The following is a 19,329-nucleotide window of genomic DNA, read 5'->3' as shown; positions in this document are numbered from 1 at the left end:
CCTACCCCCAGTTGTCCATGGCGTGGCGGCGCGGTGTTGGCGTGGCGCCCCAAGCCGAGCAGGCCCAGCAGGTCAGTCTGCCGCACAGTTCAAATTTCGCGAGGTCTGGTGCATCTCAATTCGTAGAGTCGTCGATTTAAAAGGTGTTGTCAAGGGTAATTCAATTTCTAAAAATTTAATTTCTAGCTGAAACTGATTTTAAAATATTTTCTGCTTTCAGGAGGAGCGACGGGAGGAGTCAGTTCAGGTGTCAACCCACAGCTCGGCGGGTCCACCCAGCCCTCCGAAAACGACGGCCCCGCGTCGTCGCCTGCGGAAGGCGTTCGAGGCCGTGGAGATGGTGTTTCCCGCGCGTCTCGAGGACTCGGTGATCCCTGCGTCGTCCTCGAGGCCGCCAAGCGCGCCGAGCGCCGCAGCACGTCCGGGGACGACCGCGGCCGTGCCTCCGCCAGCCCCGACGACGACGGCGACGCCGCAAGCGCCAAGTGCCTCGAACACTGCGGTGCCCAGAGGCCGCTTCACCTTCAAGCGGAGGATGTTCACCACCGAGCCATCTGCAGTTGCAGCGGGAGATTCTCCGAGGAAGCCTATCGCAGCAGTGCTATTCCCCAGAGAGTCACCCGAACCTCTGCCAGAAGTGACATCCGCGTCTCCGCCCAAGAAGACACCTGAACATCTGCCAGAAGTGACACCTGCGCTTTTACCCAAGATGCCTGCTCCTCTGCCAGAAGTGACATCCCCGCCTCTGCCTAGGAAGACGCCTGCGCCTCTTTCAGAAGTGACTTCTCCGCCTCTGCCTAAGAAGGCCCCTGCACCTTTGCCAGAAGTGAGACCTGCGCCCTTAGTGAAGCCTGCAGTACCCGCGGCCCTAGAGGCGCCTGCGCCGGGGCCCAGTTCCACCACCCCTGCAATCGAGGGTATCCAAGAAGCTGCCCCATTCCAGCCGTCTCTGCCGGCGCGGAAGGTCACTAAGAAGCCCCCCAAAGCCGCAGAGACTCGCACGAAGACTCCGATGGTGTCTTCGCCCCCCGCTGTCGCCAAAGCCGCGCCGGCCGCGCCCCGAGCAAAGGGCAGCCGACGCTTGTTCTCGTCCAGCGCCGCCCCGGAGAGTTACTTGAAGTTCCTGTCCAAGCTGCCCGCCTCCAAGATGCACTTCACCATCCCGGCTGTGAAGGACGCCGCGCCGCCGCCACCACCACCGCCGCCGCCGCCAAAGCCCACGGAAGAGGCCACGAGTCGGGAGAGCACTCGCCAGTTCTTCCAGCGGCAAGTGCAACTGCAGGATCAGGCACCGTTCAGCGCTCCTGAAACACAGATTCAGGAGCCGGTGACGCGACTTGAGGATCCAGCAGGAGCTCTTGAGTCTAAAACTCAGAGGCCTGTGTCGCGACCAGAGGGTCCATCAAGTGCGTCTGAACTCCAAATTCAAGAGCAAGGTTCATCAAGTAGCCCTGAGCCTCAAATTCAAGAGCAAGGTTCATCAAGTAGTCCTGAGCCTCAAATTCAAGAGCAAGGTTCATCAAGTAGTCCTGAGCCTCAAATTCAAGAGCAAGGTTCATCAAGTAGCCCTGAGCCTCAAATTCAAGAGCAAGGTTCATCAAGTAGTCCTGAGCCTCAAATTCAAGAGCAAGCGGTGCTTATCCAAGCCACAGCAAGTGTTCCTGATCCTCCGATTCATGACCGAGCGATGCTAATCGAATCTACACCAAGTGTGCTCGAGCCCCAAATTCGAGAGCAAGCTATGGTAGTCGAAGCCACAGCTAGTGCCCCTGAGTCTCAAACTCAAGATCAAGCGATGCTGTTCGAAGCTCCTGAAAGTGCGCCTGTACCCCAAATTCAAGATCAAGCGATGCAAATCGAATCTACAGTAAGTGCCCCTGAGCCTCAAATTCGAGATCAAGCGATGCAAATCGAAGTCCCAGGAAACGCCTTCGCCCCGCCGGAGCAGGTGCAGGGTGTCGACGAAGACCCAAATGTCCCATCCGCCGCGCCTGGGGACTCTGCAGACCATTCCTCGCAGTCGAGCGAGCGCGTCGCTGCTGCCGAAGAAAAGCCAGCAGCAGCCCAGCTACAGGCACCCAGCAAGCCCTCCATGGAGCGCATGTTCAGTAATGACAGCGACGCGTCGTCGCTGCCGGCGACCCAGGCCGTGGACGCCAGCCAGGCGGAGAGCCGCGACCTGGAGGCAGCCTACGTCCTGCCGGACATCTCCCTCGACACCGGCTTGTCCCTGTCCACGGTGTGCGGCACCATGGGCCTCGACAGCGAGCTGGCCGCACCGACTCTGCCCCGCGCGCTAGAGGAAGCCGACGTGGACCCGATCCCACCCCCGCCGCCTTCACTTGCTGTCCACCACGACCTGGCGGTGGTTGGGGTTGCCGAGGAACACGCCTGCAGTGGCCCGGCCGAGGAAGGCACTGTTTCTGGCGTGCAGCTACCCCCACCACCGCGTGACACCGCCGGCAAAGGCGACGGCGTTTTGAAGTTTGCGAAGGACGTGGAGGCCGTCACCAATGCATCCCGCCTGGTCACCTGGCTCTCGACCGTTGTGCCAGAGAAAGACCCCGTGGCGACAAGCCCTCCGCGGCTCCCCCAAGCCACCCTGGTCGCGCGGCCTGTCCTGGTGGATGCAGCACCAGTCGACGACCTGCAGTCCGCGCCAACGCCGAGGCGCGAACCTGAAAGTGGCATGTCGGAGTGCCCGTCGCTCCCTTGCAGCCCGCCGGGACCTGCCCAGAACGCTGCGCCAGCCGACCCAGGAGCCTCAATGGACGACACTCTCGACCTGCAGTCCATGCCAACGCCGAAGTTCGATCTTGCCAGTGGCGTGCCAAAGTGCCCGTCTCTCACCTGCAGTCCCCCCGGAGCCGAGGGGATCCCCTCCGTCCTGGCCTCGCTCGGTCTTGGAAGACGGAATCTTGTACCCATGTTGGCGTCGCCAGGGTGTTCATTCCCTGCAGCTACCTCTGTAATTGCGCCAGGAACGTCGAACACCGCAACGCCCCTGGCCGACGATCAGGACGCCGACGAAGACCCCCTGAGGGACGCCGACGAGTCCATCTCGTACAGCCCTCTGTCGTCGAGTGTCGACGACGAGTCTCCGAGGCCGCTTGTCATAGACTGCAGCCCCTGGACGACGAGGCCGCCGCTTCCCCGCGAGCAGGCAGCAGCACTGCAGGGAGGCGAGGAGGCGGCGGTCGGAGGCCGCACGGGACTGCGCTTCCTGCAGGAGTCCTACGCAATAGGTGAGCCGCCGCCCCTGTTGGAAAATAGCGCTGAAATGAACTGTCTTAAGTGATGTCTTGCTGGGTGCAGGGTGCAGCCAGCTGTCGAAGCGCGGCAGCAGCACCGGGATAACGCCAGGCTCCAACACCCCAGCTACCTGTGCATCGGTACGACGCGCTGCTTTCCAATCGCCTCTCTCCTCCTGCAAGCCTCTCTTGACTCTTTCTTTTTGCCCGTCTGCAGATGGGGACCGACAAGGGCACCTCCACCTTGAAGCGGAGCGCGCGTCCCTCGCCGTCGCCCTCAGAGGACCGCGACTCCCCCTCTTCGCGCGCGACGCCGAGCGCGACGCTCACGACGCCGAGGCGCGCCGTGCCGCTGGGCGTCAGGGAGAAGAAGCGCCGGCGCCTGCTCTGGGTGGAGCCCGAGGCGGACCCCGAGGTGGACCGCGAAACGGGCCCTGCAGACGAATAGACAAGGTCACATGTTTTCGGACTATAAATTCTCCCAGTTTTTGTTGATTGTTAATTTGTATTTTGTGTTGTAACCCTGAGAGGACGGCCTCCGCAGGTCCCATGTTTTTCGGACAATAATTTCCCCAGTTTTTGTTGATTGTTAATTTGTATTTTGTGGTGTAACCCTGAGAGGACGGCCTCAGCAGGTCCCATGTTTTTCGGACAATAATTTCCCCAGTTTTTGTTGATTGTTCATTTGTATTTTGTGTTGTAACCATGAGAGGACGGCCTCGGCCTCTCGTGACAGTAAAGATAGCTATTTATTTATTTTCCGACTGCACGCTGTTTCATCGCTTCACCGTCGGCTCCTCCCCCTTTCTGGACTTGCTCGTTCGCACCGCCTTCGCCACTCGCGCTCACGTTGCGGATTTGCAGGGTTTGTGCATCGCAGGCTACTTGGTGTTTGCCAAGCCGCGCCGCCGCGCCGGCCTCCGTCCACGGCGTGCTGCTATTTCGGTGCCGGCTGGGCCGTGGCGGCGCGGCAGGGCGCGGCAGGCCACGGCGCGCGGCGGCCAGGCCTGGGATTTGCTGGGCAGCAAGCCTCGGCCAGCCTCGGCCGTAACGCACATGCTGGCGGCCAGACTGCCAGTGCCAGCCCGCGCAGCGTTTCTCACTTGTTTTTCCGAGTTAGGGCTTTGTTTTCGCTGGGCGCTGTTTGAGTGCCGCTGGACGGACGGGCGTTTCGCGCCGAGCAGCCGAAGCCTGCTTCGTTTCAGTCGCCGACTCTCGAACGGTCCGCCGTCTGGTGTGCTGGTGTGCCCTTTCCGCGGCTGGCGACGGGAATCCCCGGTGGGCCTCCAAGGGCTGGCCGGGCTGGCCTGTTCGGCCGCCGGGTCAAGGGCTCCACTGTCTCGCTGGCCCGCTACTCGCTCCGCGGCCGGCGACGCGGCGACACTACTCTTGACCGGCTGGCCTGCGCGGGTTTACTGCTGGGGCCAAAGTATTTCGCGCTGTGCAGAGACACGGTCCTGTTTTCCTTTTCCCGCAGCTTTCCGCCAAACGGGTGCTTATCTGCTATCAGTGTGTGCTTACCTGCAACAGGCGAGCGTTCTTCTCAACATGGCTGTCGCGTCATGAATGCGCACTATCCTGACGTTTGCGTGTCGTCGCTTCGTGCCCGAGCCTCTCTGCGGGCTCTCTTGGCCTCGGCCACGCTCGGCGCCATGGAGCCGAGCGGCCCGTTCCGAGAAGACATTGCGTCCGACACTTGCTCTTATTTGTGGTGCTGAACGGACGGAGGCATGGACACGCATTCTCAGAGCCTGTGCCAAGTCTGGTGCGATGCACTCTCGCCGCCCGGCCCGGGCTCGAAAACCGAGACGAAAACCACCGAGGCGGCCAGTTTGAGACGCTAGCAACAAACAAAGGTCCCCCCGCTGCCGTTTTCTTCAGTAGAATGGACGTTATATAGTGACAGGCCAAGCGGCCGAAACGTGATCCCTGCAGTCAGTAGAGCATAGGATCGGGGCGGGGCGGATGCGACAAGCTCGTTCCTCCGAGTCACCGACGTCACCGACACCTCGCTGCATCCGTCCCCAGGGCCTCGCCCAGGCCTCGCCCAGTGACATTCGCTTCCCGGCCAGCGCCCCGTACCTCCATCAACATCAACATGCAGCCTCAGATGCAGTCGGGACCAGCAGACTGATTCGGCTCAGCGTCTCGTCGCTCCACATCTCTCGCACCCAGCCAAACGTCCCATGAGTGCGAGAGAGAGAGAGAGAGAGGGTATCGCCCTGCAGTCCGGAAAAGTGGTCCGGGAAGCCTTGCTGGACGCGGTGAGTGTGTGTGTGTGAGAGAGAGAGAGAGAGAGAGAGAGAAGGACACACCTGGACGCCTCATACCGCATTCGCGTAGCGGCCCGTCCTCGCTGGTCCTGGTAGTACGGAGGGCCGAAGGGAAAACAGAAAAACAAAAACATGCGGCCGGCAACAACAACAACAGCGAGACGTGGAAACAAACAAGCGGCACGGCGGGCACGTTACGACAAAAATAACAAGGAACAAGCGGACAGGACACGGAGTACACCGAGTACTACGAGGCGCTGGGGTACACCGAGCGCCTTGACAGGACCTGTACCATTATACGGTGGACTTGTCGGGAAGGGGGGGAAAGGGGGGGGGTAAAGGGCTCGAAGGAGGGAGGGAGGGGGGCAACAATACCCGTATGACCACATGGGGAAGGTGAGATGAGGAAGGAGGTACACACACGGTCTCGGAGGCTGGGAGTGGGGGGCCGGGAGTGGGGCTGCGCCGGCCGTGCGAGTGAGAGAGCGAGGCGCCGTGCCCAGGCCGTGCTCCACGGGCAAGACGGAGACGGAGAGTGGGAGGGAAGGCCTACGGCTCAAGGCGGCGCGGGAGAGAGAGAGAGCGCCGGGCTGCTTGGCCGCGTGTTCCGTTTGGACGGCAGTGTACTTTTTGAACGCGGCCGAGCCAGACGGACGGGACGCGACGGCCCGAGGTACCGGCCAGTGTTTAGTTCGGTGCGGTAGGCGTTGGTGGTTGGTGGCGGGTCTCTCTGACCGCGGCAGGAGCGTGCGAGTGCGTGCTTACGCGCGGACGGGGCGCGTGCGGTGGACAGCACCTTCGCGGCCAAGGGCTTCCTTTTTCGCCAGCCGCCAGCTCGGCCGGCCCGCTTGGATAACTCCGCGAAGGACTCGAGGACTACCCTAGGTAGGTACTGTACCGGTAGCGCTGCGCTCTGCACCGCGCCGTGCGTTCTGTGTCTGTCGTCGGCGACCCGCGCCAGTTGGCCTGGCGAGGACAACGCCGCGAACGCCGCCCTCGGCACACCTGTTGCGCGCCGTACTGCCTTGTGGTCCTCGGCAAGCACACGAAAAAAAAAAAACAGAAAGAAACACGAGTGTGGTACCGCCGCTGCAGTCGTTGCTCCGGTCCAGTCATTTAAATATCCGGCGCTGGGTGACATCACGCAGTGTGAGTGTGTGCCTGTGTGTGCACGTGTGTGCGTAAGGTGGGCTGCGGGCCAGGCCGGGCGCCACGCCCTGCGCTCGTCTCCTCCAAGCAGTGGGCGTACCTGCCCCCTCTACCTGCGCCGCGCCCCCGCAGGCCCGCACGCCGCCAGGCCCTCCTGCCACTGCAGTGTGGTAGCGTGGTCCACCGCCAGCCCGCGCCAGCCAGCCTCCGGACCAAACTATGACAGCGAGCGCCGGACTGGCCGGCCGGCCGGAGCGCCTGCATGGCGGACTGATTCCCAGAGTCCGAGCCGTACTGTTTCTCTCCCACTGATGAGGCGTTGTGTGTAGGTGCGAGAGAAAGAGAGCAACGAAAACGACTCTCGGAATCAGTCCGCTGCTTCGGATGGCTTTCGGATGCTACTGATAAAGTGGTGAGGATGACCTTTGCGACGCTCGGCCTGGCCAGCCTGGCCCGCCTGGCTCTGGCTCAGCCACCGGCACGGCTCCGCTCCGGCCGGCCAAGAGGATTTTACGATAGCGTAGTCATGGCGTAGCAGTGTAGGGACGAGAGGAACAATCAGGTTTTACGTTCTACGGCGACACGCCGCCGGCGAGGCGGCAAGTTTGTTGTCCCCGCCGTTGCGTCACGTCTATTCCGGAGCCGTGATGCGGCGCGGTGCCGCCAGAGGTCGCCCCCTTCAATGCCCCGTGATGGTCGGCCGCAGGAATCCCGATTTCGGTTGGGAGTGGCGTCCTGGAGACGGACGGTCATGCCTCGTTTCGCAGTGCAGGCGAGCTTGCGTCGGGCCCGAAATGGCATACGATCATGTGTTGTCTAGCCCTTAATGGTTATGGTAATGGATCGCCTGGGAGGTAGGCAGCACGGCGACGGCGTTGTCCAGCGGGCTGGCCTATCCGGCGGCGGTAAGGCGCCTGGGTCTGGATGACGGCGCAGGCTCATCGCACGCACCGGTGCGGTTCCAAGTGGTCCAGCATGGGCGCCTTGGTGGTGGCGGCGAGGGCTGGAGGCGGCTGGCGCGCTGGGCTCGCCCCGATTAGGCTCGTTTGAGTCAGCGATGAGCCGACGACGCGGATATGGCCACGCCGGTACACTGTCAGACAAAGCGGCGTTCGGAACCGCTCTGAGGTACCGAACAAGGCAGTGCCGCCATTACGAGCACTGCCGCCGCAGGCCACGGACGACGGGGGAAATGCAATGCCGCTGCCGGGAGTCGAACCCGGGGCCGCGAGTAGTGTAGTGCGGCCGGTGGACTCCGCGGACCGGCGGACCGGGTGGGCGACCGCGGAGTGCGGAGCACGGCGGAGCGCGAGGGCGCAGGACGGATCAGCTGGCCGGCGAGCCGCGCCCCGCCTCGGCCCGCCCTCGGCCCCGCCGCCGAGAAGTGCGTGGGCCGCTACAGCTGCGCCAAGCCAGCCAAGCAGTGCGTCATGCCGTGTCGCTGCGTCGCGCTGATGCAGCCGACGGAAGGGAGAGAGAGAGACCGACTGCGCCAATTTCGCAGCGGCGAAAAGCGACGACGACGACAGTGCTTAGTGATGGCGGCGCGCGATTTTCGCGTCCCAAGCATCTTCCTTTCCGCGGCCCGAACGAGAATGCCGCGCGCATTGTGACTGTACGACACAGAGGGGCACGACGTGCTCTTGCGAAATGCCAGCAGCCGTGTTGTGAGTGTGTCTGTGTCGCGTGTGTATGTGTGTGGGTACACAGTGCGCTGTTTGCGTATGCATATTCAGCCAGACACAGACAGGAGTCGGCCCGGCGGCGGTGTCCGTGGAGCAGAAGCAGCGACGCACGGCGACCCAAGACGACCTATGGAAGTTAGGGGGGAGGGGGGGGAGTTGCGTAACTCTGTTTTAGCACACCTGAAAAGCGCTCCAGGACGTGACGCTATACGTCTCCGAGGGGCGGGGCGCGGCGGCGCGGCCAGGGATTTGCATTTGCAGCGCGTTCGTGTGATGCGATTACACTTCACCTCCGCCACGACGCGGCGCCGCGGAGATTGTTTCCGGCGACGACGGTCGGGCCAATCTTGGCCAATCAGGATCGGGAATGCGCGCGGCGGCGCGGCGCCGTACCCTACTTCTGCCAGCCAGCCTGCCATTTTTTCCCGAGCGGCGAAAAAGAACGACAATACGGCGGCGATTACGGGCGGCCTTGGGCGCCAGGCCTGGCAGGCCGTCACGGCGGTCACGGCGCCGCCTTGTTGTTGCTCCGTCCTCCTCCCACTCGCCGCGCGGCAGTGGAGTGGCGGAGTGACCAGCGACGAGGCGCCTCGCCGCCGGCACGGTCGCACAGTGGGCCAGAAGACCGGTGGAGGCGGCCAAAATCCCGGAGTCGCTAAAAGGGGCTCGAACCGATCGTGTGACCCCATCAATGGATTCCTCGTTCGGAGAGCAATCCATTGGTGGGGTCACACGCTCGGTTCGAGTGTTCTTTAGCGACTCTGGAGCTTAAAACGCGCCTAGAATTTTGGCCACCTCCACCACCGGTCTTCTAGCCCAGTGTGGGCGCAGTGCAGAGTACAGATGGACCATTTTTCGAGAAGGAAAGGAAGCAGCGAGGCTCCGCCAGCAGAGTGCACACACGCACACACACACACACACACGAACGCACGCGCACGCACATGGCCGCCTTAAAACCTTTACGATCCTTGAGATAGCACGCAACGCACAAGCCGTGTTGCTGGTTCCCAAAACATAAACGGATACTTAAAGATGATCGATAAGCAGGACGTCGGCCGCGTCCGGCAGGCCGATTCCGCGCAGCGTGTTTTGCGCTCCGTCTCTCTCGAACGCCCTCGGACCGCCCCGCGAGTGCGAGAGAGACAGAGTGAGTGTTTGGAACCAGCCCGAGGCGGCCTGCGCCTGCGCCGAGGCTGCGCCGCTCCGGGCTGCAGGCGGCAGGGCAGGGCCGGGCAGGGCGGACCTGCATGACGGCTTGCATTTGCATTTATTGGCACCGCGATTTGTCACACCACTCTCCGGCCGCACCGGCACCGCGGCCCCCAAGGGGCTGGAGGCGCTGGAGGTGCGCGTGGGCCCCTCGCTGCATCCGCTGCAGCCTCGGTGGGAGACTCGTTTCGCCGCTCTGTCTCTGTCACTCAAGGGCCACTCCAGAGGGGCGCGAGAGAGACAGAGCGACGAGCCGCTGTGCTGAATGGCGCGGCTCGCGGCCTCTCGCACCGCACGCAGCACGCCGCCAGCCACGTGGCCCAGCGCCCGCACAGTGGGCCAGAAGACCGGTGGAGGCGGCCAAAACTCCAGACGCGTTTTGAGCTCCAGAGTCGCTAAACAGGACTCGAACGGAACGTGTGACCCCACCAATGGATTGCTCTCCGAACGAGGAATCCATTGGTGGGGTCAGACGTTCGGTTCGAGGCCTGCTTAGCGACTCTGGAGCTCAAAACGCGTCTAGAGTTTTGGCCGCCTCCACCGGTCTTCTGGCCCACTGTGGGCCGGGCGGGGCAGCGAGCCACACTGCACCGCGCAGCGCCAGTTTACACAGCGCCGCAGTCCAGACGCCGGCCGCGCAGCGCGCACTTCCGGTACCCTCGCAGACTCATCCCAAGCGGGAGGTCTCTCTCTGTCTCTCTCTCTAGCTCTCATGGGGCGTCCCGAATGGGAGAGAGAGAGAGACAGACCGACCGGCCGCGGCTGGCGGATAGGTCGCCACCGCTTCTGTTTTTTGTTGGCGCGGCCGTGTGCTGCACCAAGTGCACGCGGTGCAGCCGGGCAGTCAGCGACCCCGGTTCTCTGGACGGCCGTCGCGGTCTTGCTGCTGCCGGCCGATGGGGCCGAGGCACACAGGACAGAAGGAACTGGAAGCCTGTTGAGCCTCCCCGTGTCCGATCCGAAGCGCCTTCGGTTTGGCTAAACTGGCCTCGATCCGAATGCAATTCCACGGAACGACAAGATGCGGTGCCCATTTTGTAGTTGGGTTCGAACCGCCGCCGCCGCCCCCCGCTCGCGCCATCTGCCGGCGAACGGCGGCGGGGTATTTTCAGTCTCCGCCGCCCCCACCCCCTCGCAAAGGACGCGTAGGAGCCCGCAGAGGACCCTCAACCTTCACACACTGACCCAGAAAGGGCCCCGAAGTTTTAAAAAAGAGCGGCTAAATATATGGAAGTTCAAGGGCAGTGCAATGAAGGCGCGGCCGATGTCACTGTCAGAGAATCCTCGGCCTTGGCGGGCGGGCAGCCCGCGGAGCACGCCGCTGTCCCGGGTTCGAGTACCGCCGGCTCTGAGTTACTCTGTCGCCGTTGCCGTTGTTGTGGCCGGGCCGTGGAGGCTGTCGGCGCTCTGGCTTGGTCTCGGGGCCAGCCCGGCCAGCCCCGCCCCGCCCCGCCCCGCCCCGCCCCGCGCGCTGCGTCCCGATTTCGCGACGAGAGCGTGACGACGCGACTGAGTGACTGCGGCACGCTGCGGCACGTCCATACACGCGCGCACGCACACAAACACACGCGCACCCCGCGGCAGGAACACGAGCACCATTCACCACGCCATACTCGCCTCGCCCGCACCCAAGATCAAAGCGGAGTGCAGCCCGGCGAGCGCGAAGAACGAACGCGCGGAACGCACTCGAGGGGAACCGATTCCGACGGGACGTCGCATATTGCAGCCACGTTTTCCGCGGCCGCAGCTTCGAACGTGAATAGATTTCAACTCTGCCGTGTCTTAAAGTTTCTGCTTCTGTTGCTTTTAGCCTTTTGCGCCGCTGCCGCACACTGGAAGTTAGAGTGACGAGGCTCGGGGCTCCCGGGGCATTGGTTTCGCGGTGTGTGTGTTCGATCCGCCAGCCTCGCGAGCCTTGCGGTCGCTGCAGACGGAGCAGTTGGCCTCCCGCCACTGCCATGTAGGGCCGGCCCGCGGCCCAGGTTGGTGTAGGTCGACCTCCGCCGCGCGCCGCCGCTTCCCGCCCCGCCCCGCCCCGCCCCACCGCGCCACGTGAAAGGAGGCCGGAAATTCCGAATCACAGCAGCAAATCGCGCGTCCGGTCCTTCCCCGAGACGCACCTGCCGTGAAGAGCAGTCTCCACCCACTCGGGTGGCGGCGGGAAATACCCCGGCCGTGCGAGGCGGCGAGGCGGCGCGCGGGGTATCGCCGCACTCACGCCCACGCACGGCACGGCGTGCGCCGCGCTGGCCGGCTTGACCCGCCAACAGGTCAAGCGCCCTCCCTGCGGAGCACTGTGGCGCACAGTATCGTCAGAGAGGCGAATTTTGAAAATGCCCGCGGCGCGGGGTATCGCCCTGCGCACGCGGCCACGCGGCTCGCAGTGTACGCACCGCAGCACGCTCGTGGCGGCACGTGGTGCCCCTCGCGGCGCACAGTGGGCCAGAAGACCGGTGGAGCGGCCAAAATGCGAGAAGCGTTTTGAGCTCCAGAGTCGCTAAGAGGGACACCAACCGAACGTGTGACCCCACCAATGGATTCCTCGTTCGGAGAGCAATCCATTGGCGGGGTCACACGTTCGGTTCGAGTCCCATTTAGCGACTCTGGAGCACAAAACGCGTCTATAATTTTGGCCGCTCCGCCGGTCTTCTGGCCCACTGTGCGGCGCGTCGCGGCGCGTCCACTCGCCCCGGCCCCACTCACGACCCATCGAGGTGCGTGGGACGGGCTCTTGGATTTCTCATCCGACTCGGCGCGGCGGGGGACCGGCCAGGGGGCCATGGGGCACCGCCATGGGGCACCGCGCGTCCCTCGGCCGGCCTTCAGACGACCCTCGGGGGTCCGGGCGGGGTGGGGCCGGGCAGCCCGACCCCCCGCGGACCGCCGCGGGGCTCGGCCGGCCTGGGCCTGGGCCGGCACGGGGCAGCGGCCGACGGACGACCCAAAGCACCCAAAGCGTCGCTGACGTCTCGGACACGTGTCACGTGACGCGTGACGCAAGCCGCGCCGCCACGCACAGACCGTCACGATCTCCGAGTTTGTGGCGCCCGGTCCTCGTCCTCGCCAATTCAAAGAGGGCCGAGGAGGCCGGGCCTTGGCGGGGCTTGGCCGGGCACGCGATGCCTGGCGACGCCGCGGGCACCTCGGAGTCGGCACGGCACTGCAGTGCACAGCCGTCCGATTCCGAACACTGCTTCGCCACTCTGTCTCTCTCGCACCCCTACGGACCGCCCCATGAGTGCGAGAGAGACAGAGCGACGAAAGCAGTGCTCGGAATCAGACGGCTGGCCCGCCGAAGCCGAATCAGTGTGAAGCAGGCGAAGGCCGAGAAAGAGGTGCGGAGCGGCGCGCCGAGCGCCTGCGGTGGGAAGGGTAGGCAACCCTGCGGCGCTCACCGCTCCCGTGCTCGACGGGCTGGCCTGCCTGGCGGGCTGCCGGGCTGCCGGCACTCCGTCGCCCTTATCGCCCCAATAAAGGGCGCGGCGCGCGAGCCAAGGACGCGGCGATACCGCGAGGGTGGCCGCAAGCAAGGGCGCGGCAGCGCGCCGACGGCCTGGAAAAAAGAACCTTTCAAAAGGAGAATGCTAACCGGGATCGAGGAGCTCACATTTCCAGCTGCACAGCGGTGGGGAAAGTGAGAATTACTGCACAACCCCCACCCCCACCCCCGTGCCAACGCTGCAACCCCCTTCTCCTCCCTCCGCCCCGACCTTTCCACGTCGCCCTGATTATCACCCCTCCAGTGCCGCGCCGGCCGTAACCCCGTTCCCCGTTCCCCGGGCTGCCCTGGGCTGCCTTGGCATGCCCGTCAAACTATCCCCTTCGCAGGGTGGGGTGGGAGCGGTCGCCAGAGCCAGCCAGGCAGTCCCGGCCCCGCCATGGACTGCATCGGCGTGGCCAGGCCTGGCCGGGCACGGCCCTTCCCCCACCAACCTGTCGCTTTGTTTTGGCCGTGGCGCCGCGGCCTAGGACGGGCCGGGCCGGGCAGGGCCTTGGCCGCGAGGCGCGACGCGACGCGGTGCGGCGCGATGCGGAAGGGCGTCGCCCGCGCCGCCCATCCTCATCCTCGCCATGTCCATCGGCACCGCCATCGGCACCGCCATCGGCACCGGGAGCGTGCCGGCATGACGGCTTTTCGGTCAAAGTGACGGACGGGCAAAGTGTCGCCAGTGGAGCGGCACGCTGCATTCACCGAGGCGGCGCGCAGCGCTGCAGTCCGCCATTGACCATGACGGCCGCCGGCACAGAGAGCACGCTCGCGCCCCGCCCCGCCCCGCCCCGCATCCTCGGGGACCCGCCCGTCGGGGGCGTGGCGGGGCGGGCGGGGCGTGGCGGCGGGGCGCGGCGGCCGATCGAAGGATTCCTGACACCCTCTTCCCCCCGGGGCCCGGGGCCGCGATGACGCCCTGGACGCCCCGCCAGAGCCTCACCGTCGCCCCGCCGGGGCCCATGCGCCAGGACCCCGGCAGTGGCCCCGCCAGGACTTGTTAGCCTGTCAGCAGTGGTGTCCGGGACAGCGCTCGGGGCGCCTCGGGACAGCGGCCACACCAGCGACGCCACCATGGCCCTGGTCATGGAGCACCCCCTGGACGTGACCGCCTTCAGGACGCGTGAGCCGCCTGTCAGTCTGAGTGCCTGCCGCCTGCCCGCCTGCCTTGGTCTTGCCTGGATGATGCACTCATGCACTCGCACCTTGACGGCATGCTTCCCCAGAGCAGCCGCGGAAGAGGGTGCCCTAGAGGGGCCTTGAGTGGGCCTCAAGCCTGCCGTAGTGTCCGAGCCCCCTGCGCCCCCGATTTGCACTTTGATGCCCGTTTGATGTCCGCTTTAACGGCGGACCCTTTGGAGTCTCTGGAGTCGAACGACAGCGCCGCGCTCCCACACACCCCTCCCGCAGCGCGTCAGGCTGGGCCAGCCCGCCAGCCCGCCAGCCCGCCCCTACCCCCGTGGCGAAGCGACCCGGCTGATTGTCAGCGCAAAATTAGATTTGCTCCTTCGTAACTCGCCTCTTTCCGTGTTCCAGCCGCCGAAAATGCCGTTCCTCGACAACTGCTGTCGGTGCTGCACGCTGAGGACGGGCACCATCGTCACCGGTTCCCTCGGCATTGTGAGTAGTAATTGTTTGTTTTTCGATTTGGACGTTTAGAACTATTTGAAACGTGGGCTTCGTACTTACAGGCCTTGGGACTGATGGGCCTCATCACCATCCTGTCCGTAGAGAAGCTGCAGGTGAAGACCATCGTCATCGACACACTGCCAGATTCAGTCGGTAAGTGCTAAAGTGGAAACAGGTGGGGGAAGCCCCCCCCCCTTCCCTGTCGTGGTTTTTGTGTCTTCTTTAAAGCTTAATGTCTCCTTTCTCAATTTCAGTTCGGATTATTCTGGCCATTAATCTGGTCATGACTATATTTATATCATCGCTCCTCATTTTCGGAGCCGTTAAGGTAATTTCATTTAAATGCCATTCCCCCCGAGAAGGGCAAAAGGCGAGGCAGTTGGCACTTAATTTTTCCCTTTGAAACGAACAGAGAAACCGGTGGCTGATGCTGCCCTTCGTCGTGCTGGCCCTGATGCTGGCCATCGGGCTGCTCATCTCGGTGCTGTACACCGCCGTGGAGCACTACGTGAAGAAGGAGCCCGTCCTGGGCAGCATCTGGCTCATCTTCGGCCTCATCACTGTCGGTCGGTACACTGTGGTACACTGCGCGCGACGTCGTCTTCCCTCTCGGGTCTTTGGGAAGCGAAAACTAACGACCAGTGTCTTGTTACAGTGGTGCACGTGTATCTGTGGTGCGTCGTGTTCAGCTACTACCAGCTGGTGCGCGACGAGCGGGGCCGCGGGCCCTACGGCAAGACGCCGTACCCGCAGCCCCGGTAGGCGACGCGGCGACGCGGCAGGCAGACACGGGCACCCCGACGAGCCGAGCACGAGGAACCTGGCGGGGAACGCTTCTGGAGCGCACCACTTCGCTCTGCCTGCGATGCCTGCTCTGCGTGCTCTGCCGTGCGGACGACCAGCGCTGTCGCGGGATTGAAACCGCTCCTCGAGACGCTGCCGATACTACGTAACACGTTGTCACTAACTTGAGATGCGTTTCCTGCCGTTATTTTGATCTGATAATATTTATGATGTTAAGGCGCCAGAATCTCCGTTCGTTGATTCGCACTGCTCCCTTGTACAGGCCAGGCGGATTGTTTTATTCCCACGATTTGTGTGTCAGATGTTGTGCGTGTTCGTCAGAGTATGTTAATTTATGAAGTTAGCTTTTAGTCATGCCGGGCCTCGCCTCGAAGGCGGCGCCAGCTGTGTCCGTCTCTCTCGCTCTTAATGCCGTGACTGGGGGGTCTCAGATGGGCTGCCTAGGCCTAGCCATCGACCCGACCTGAGGAACTGCCGTAATTCGAATCGATTGTACATCAGGGAGACACTCTCCGCTCTCCTCTTTTTCTCACAGAAAATTGGAGACAAGCTACAGCCAAATTCGCGATTATAGGCTTTGTGGCTTGTGTGCTCCTGTAGAGTTTCAGTCACTTTACTTGCCATGCCCTATGCGTAGCCGGAGTAGATTAAATTAATTGTTTGTCTCGTGGATGTTGGTCTCGTTTGTGTGATGCATAATAACTTATTTTTAATTCGTGACAACGAAGTACTTTTTCGAGATTTTTGAAATATTTATTGTATGCTGTTGTAAATGTGTGTTTGTGCGTATTTTCTTTTACTCGTGTGAATGTGTGTGCCCTACGTTGGTATCTCTGGATGTGTGAAGCTGGCGGTTAGGTCAAACAAAATACTGCGACAGGTTCAGCGGGCATATCTTTTAATTTATTTTTCCGATTGTTTGCCTACCGTCGACCTACGACCCAAAACCTACTTTTCCTACATGTACAAATAACAAATTAATAAAATGATGGACTGATGAACATCGACTAGTCGATGGCCGCGGCGCCACTGCTCCCCTCTTGCTCGTCCTGCAGGTCCTGCAGCAGCTCGTCCACCAGGACGCGCATGTTGAAGGCCACGGCGGCGGCCGCCACGCCGGTCAGGTGGGACACGCACTCGCTGCCCAGGCGGTCGTCCAGGCGAGCGTTGTCACTGCAACGAGCGGACAAGCTGCTCCGTAAAAGCACTCTAATCCAGTATTCGAACCCACGGCGGCGCACAGAGACTCACGCTAGTACGTGGAAGGGCTGGGCCGCCCCTTGCAGCTCGGTGTAGTTCCCGAAGCAGCCCGCCGGCCTCTGCCAGGAGAGGACCTCGTCCAGCCAGGAGCGGCGCGCGAATTCCGCGAAGTTCCGCAGCCCGCACAGCGCCACTGCGGAGGACGACGACAATGGGCCAGAGTCAGGACTCGGGAACAATGAGGGGGGCGGACCTAGGCAACACTCACTCACTCACCCTGCTCGGCGAACAAGTCCCTCAACAGCGGCGGGAACTGGGCGTTGGCGATGGCAGTCGCCTCCAGCAGGATCCGCCGGCACAGGTGCGCGATGGCCTCTTCGGAGCCGACCCCCACGGCGGTGTCCCCGCACCCCACCTGCGGAACAACCAGGATGACGATCAAGTCCGCGAGCGGCCGCCGTGCCCACCATGACCATCGGGCGCACCTTGCTCGCGACGTGGTGGAACAGGAGCCGGTGCGTGGCGGTGTACCCCGAGGCGGCGGCCCGCGTCTCCGTGCGCACGCACTGCTCCGACAGGCGGCACGGCCGCTGCAGCAGCAGGCCGATGCAGTGCGCGCTCTCCGCCTCCGTCGGCGAGCCCCGCAGCGCCAGCTCATGCAGCACGAGCAGCGTCCGCGCGGACGACGCGGCGTCCAGGCCCTCGCCGTCCTCGGGGCGGCGTCGCCAGCGGCTCGCCTCCACGCGCCACAGCCGGGGGTTCAGGAGCCGCCGCCACCCTGCGGAACCCGGGAACGGCGACGTCAGAACGGGGGCCACGGGGGCCACCTGCTGGGCTGCGTCTCTCTGGCTACACTCTAAATGTGGGGTGCCCAGAAACTGGGCGCCTTTGTCGCCTGCCCCACTTTTTAGGGTGCCAAATGTCGCCCAGTCTCGGGGTGGACTAATCATGCAGTAACCGGCCCTCTCCCATGGTAGAGCATGCACAGGGTGTCTAGTTCCTGGGTGACTAAGGTGCCCAGGTTCTGGGCACCTTTGGCACCTTAGTCGCTGCTGAGCCATGGGTGAGGGCAGCTGCCCTAGCTGCCCTAGGTTCCTTAATGGTTTGTCCACCCCGAGACTAGGCGACAAAGGTGTCCAGAAACTGGGCGACATTTGGCACCCAAAAAAGTGGGGCAGGCGACAAAGGCGCCCAGTTTCTGGGCACCCTACATTTAGAGTGTAGGCCTCGGACTCACCATCGTCGTCGTCGTCCACCTTGGCGCGCGTGGCCTTGCGCAGCACCGCGGCCAGGTCGCCGAGGCGCGCCGCCAGGGCGTCGAGCTCGGCAGGCAGTCCGGGGCCCGCAGAGCGCAGCGCGAGGAGTGCCATTTGGACCGCACCTGCGAGCACAGCCCTGTACTCGCACAGGTTTGAATGCGGCAGCGGGGTGTCCTGCCAATCCACTCACTCTCGGAAATGGCGGCCCCCAGGGCGAGGTCTTTGGTCATGATGTCCTCGTGCAAGTCCAGGAACTGAGCCAGCCTCTCCACCGCGTCCAGGGTGCGGTACACGTCGCCGCGGACGAGCCTCGCCTGCAGGTCCAGGGCCTCCAGCCTCATCTCGGGCCCGTCGCGCAGGGCGAGTTGTTGACTCGCGGCCTGGGGGCAGTGGCGGTGGCGGTCAGTAGCGCCAGGCGCGGACACGGTGGCAAACGACCGGGGCGTGCGTCGTCTTACCGCGGCCAGGACGACGAAGAGGGCGCCGCCGGCCGTGACTAAGAGCGCCATGACGTGCCCCAGGACGACTTGGCCGGCGCAGCGGACGAACAGGACTGCGGGGAGCTTCTTGCCGAGTCGAGTCCAGGTGCTTCCTCCAAGACGCCGCTCCCGCTCCGCCGGGGCCCTGCCGCCCCGCGCCACCCCCAGCATCCCCCTCCCCTCCCCTGCTCTTCGATCAACAGGTCGGGGCGCAGTCTCTTGGAGCCTCCGGCCTCTACCGCCGGCCTCAGCCGGCTGCCTCTATCTCTTTCTCACTCATGGCGCGTCTCGCGGAGGTGCGAGAGAGACAGAGCGGTCGGAATCGCCGCGTGCCCCGAGGCAAACGGAGACAAAGAGGCGGAGCAAGCAAATGAACTCGGGATGATGGGCCACTCCGGGAGGGTGCGTGGGACGCTGCGACCCGGGGGAGGGGCGGGCGGGTAGTTACACGTCTGCCCCGCCCCGCCCCGCCCGGCGACCGCCGCCGCCGCCCACTTTCCGAGTGGAGAGCAAAGGAAGGGAAGACAAAAATGAAGGCACAACAAGCTTTCCTTGGGAGAGGGTGTTTTATTAAATGTTCCAACAGTTTTGTGTACAGATTGTTTACAAGATTCGCTTCGGGCACCCCGTGGGCAGACTGGACTGCTGGGTGAGCTCGCGGCGTCCAGCCACCGCTCGACTCTCATGTCGCCTTGTCGGCCCGCCAGGAAGAAGATCGGCGAGGGGTTGGTGTCAAGGCAATGCTCGGGGTGCACTACACTACGACTACTTACAGGTAAGATGAACGGACACGTTACTCATTCATACTTGTCACATACACACAGACGACCGACTACAAAATACTTTAAAGTTCTAATTACGTACATAAATACAACAAGGGCGCGTTTCTGGCGAAGCTGCTGGT

At 63.4% G+C, this 19,329-nt stretch overlaps 3 protein-coding genes across 5 annotated transcripts; 2 read left to right on the top strand and 1 right to left on the bottom strand.

Annotated features, from left to right (window-relative positions):
* Positions 1-468: 468 nt before the first annotated feature.
* Positions 469-4,007, top strand: LOC117645834 (nascent polypeptide-associated complex subunit alpha, muscle-specific form-like). 2 transcript variants are annotated; one of them, XM_034386286.1, is made up of 4 exons: positions 469-1,514; positions 1,632-3,245; positions 3,316-3,392; positions 3,469-4,007. In XM_034386286.1, the coding sequence occupies exons 1-4, from the start codon at positions 536-538 to the stop codon at positions 3,697-3,699; spliced, it is 2,901 nt and encodes a 966-aa protein (XP_034242177.1). In that variant the 5' UTR covers positions 469-535; the 3' UTR covers positions 3,700-4,007. The 2 variants fall into 2 exon arrangements, with proteins under 2 accessions (XP_034242177.1, XP_034242176.1); XM_034386285.1 differs by having other exon boundaries at positions 469-3,245.
* Positions 4,008-6,146: 2,139 nt separating this feature from the next.
* Positions 6,147-16,488, top strand: LOC117646261 (lysosomal-associated transmembrane protein 4B). 2 transcript variants are annotated; one of them, XM_034387099.1, is made up of 6 exons: positions 6,147-6,409; positions 14,591-14,674; positions 14,746-14,836; positions 14,938-15,011; positions 15,096-15,249; positions 15,339-16,488. In XM_034387099.1, exons 2-6 carry the CDS (start codon positions 14,600-14,602, stop codon positions 15,443-15,445), a joined length of 501 nt encoding a protein of 166 aa, XP_034242990.1. In that variant the 5' UTR covers positions 6,147-6,409; positions 14,591-14,599; the 3' UTR covers positions 15,446-16,488. The 2 variants fall into 2 exon arrangements, with proteins under 2 accessions (XP_034242990.1, XP_034242989.1); XM_034387098.1 differs by lacking the exon at positions 6,147-6,409 and adding an exon at positions 14,057-14,188.
* Positions 16,378-18,508, bottom strand: LOC117646219 (UPF0764 protein C16orf89 homolog). The gene is made up of 7 exons (XM_034387027.1): positions 18,405-18,508; positions 18,137-18,326; positions 17,899-18,068; positions 17,173-17,340; positions 16,964-17,102; positions 16,739-16,880; positions 16,378-16,660 (listed from the first exon to the last, which is right to left on the bottom strand). Exons 1-7 carry the CDS (start codon positions 18,453-18,455, stop codon positions 16,495-16,497), a joined length of 1,026 nt encoding a protein of 341 aa, XP_034242918.1. The 5' UTR covers positions 18,456-18,508; the 3' UTR covers positions 16,378-16,494.
* Between the last annotated feature and the right edge of the window lie 821 nt (positions 18,509-19,329).

The sequence above is a fragment of the Thrips palmi genome, unplaced genomic scaffold, assembly GCF_012932325.1.
Source record: "Thrips palmi isolate BJ-2018 unplaced genomic scaffold, TpBJ-2018v1 HiC_scaffold_19, whole genome shotgun sequence".
In the NCBI taxonomy this organism is placed as follows: Eukaryota; Metazoa; Arthropoda; class Insecta; order Thysanoptera; family Thripidae; genus Thrips; species Thrips palmi.
The sequence above is the reverse complement of the archived record's forward strand: the minus strand, read 5'-3'. Positions and strand labels throughout refer to the sequence as shown.

What these genes read in the sequence shown, in the direction of transcription:
- LOC117646261 (XM_034387098.1), top strand. Translation starts at nt 14,129, where the DNA reads ATGGCCCTGGTCATGGAGCACCCCCTGGACGTGACCGCCTTCAGGACG. An exon ending in TCAGGACGCGTGAGCCGCCT is followed by an intron (nt 14,189 to 14,590) that starts GTCAGTCTGAGT and finishes TCCGTGTTCCAG; the next exon opens with CCGCCGAAAATGCCGTTCCT. An exon ending in TCACCGGTTCCCTCGGCATT is followed by an intron (nt 14,675 to 14,745) that starts GTGAGTAGTAAT and finishes TCGTACTTACAG; the next exon opens with GCCTTGGGACTGATGGGCCT.
- LOC117646219 (XM_034387027.1), bottom strand. Translation starts at nt 18,455, where the DNA reads ATGGCGCTCTTAGTCACGGCCGGCGGCGCCCTCTTCGTCGTCCTGGCC. An exon ending in GGACTTGTTCGCCGAGCAGG is followed by an intron (nt 16,881 to 16,963) that starts GTGAGTGAGTGA and finishes CGTCCTCCGCAG; the next exon opens with TGGCGCTGTGCGGGCTGCGG. An exon ending in CAGCCCTTCCACGTACTAGC is followed by an intron (nt 16,661 to 16,738) that starts GTGAGTCTCTGT and finishes CGCTCGTTGCAG; the next exon opens with TGACAACGCTCGCCTGGACG.
- LOC117645834 (XM_034386285.1), top strand. Translation starts at nt 536, where the DNA reads ATGTTCACCACCGAGCCATCTGCAGTTGCAGCGGGAGATTCTCCGAGG. An exon ending in GCAGGAGTCCTACGCAATAG is followed by an intron (nt 3,246 to 3,315) that starts GTGAGCCGCCGC and finishes TGCTGGGTGCAG; the next exon opens with GGTGCAGCCAGCTGTCGAAG. An exon ending in CCCCAGCTACCTGTGCATCG is followed by an intron (nt 3,393 to 3,468) that starts GTACGACGCGCT and finishes GCCCGTCTGCAG; the next exon opens with ATGGGGACCGACAAGGGCAC.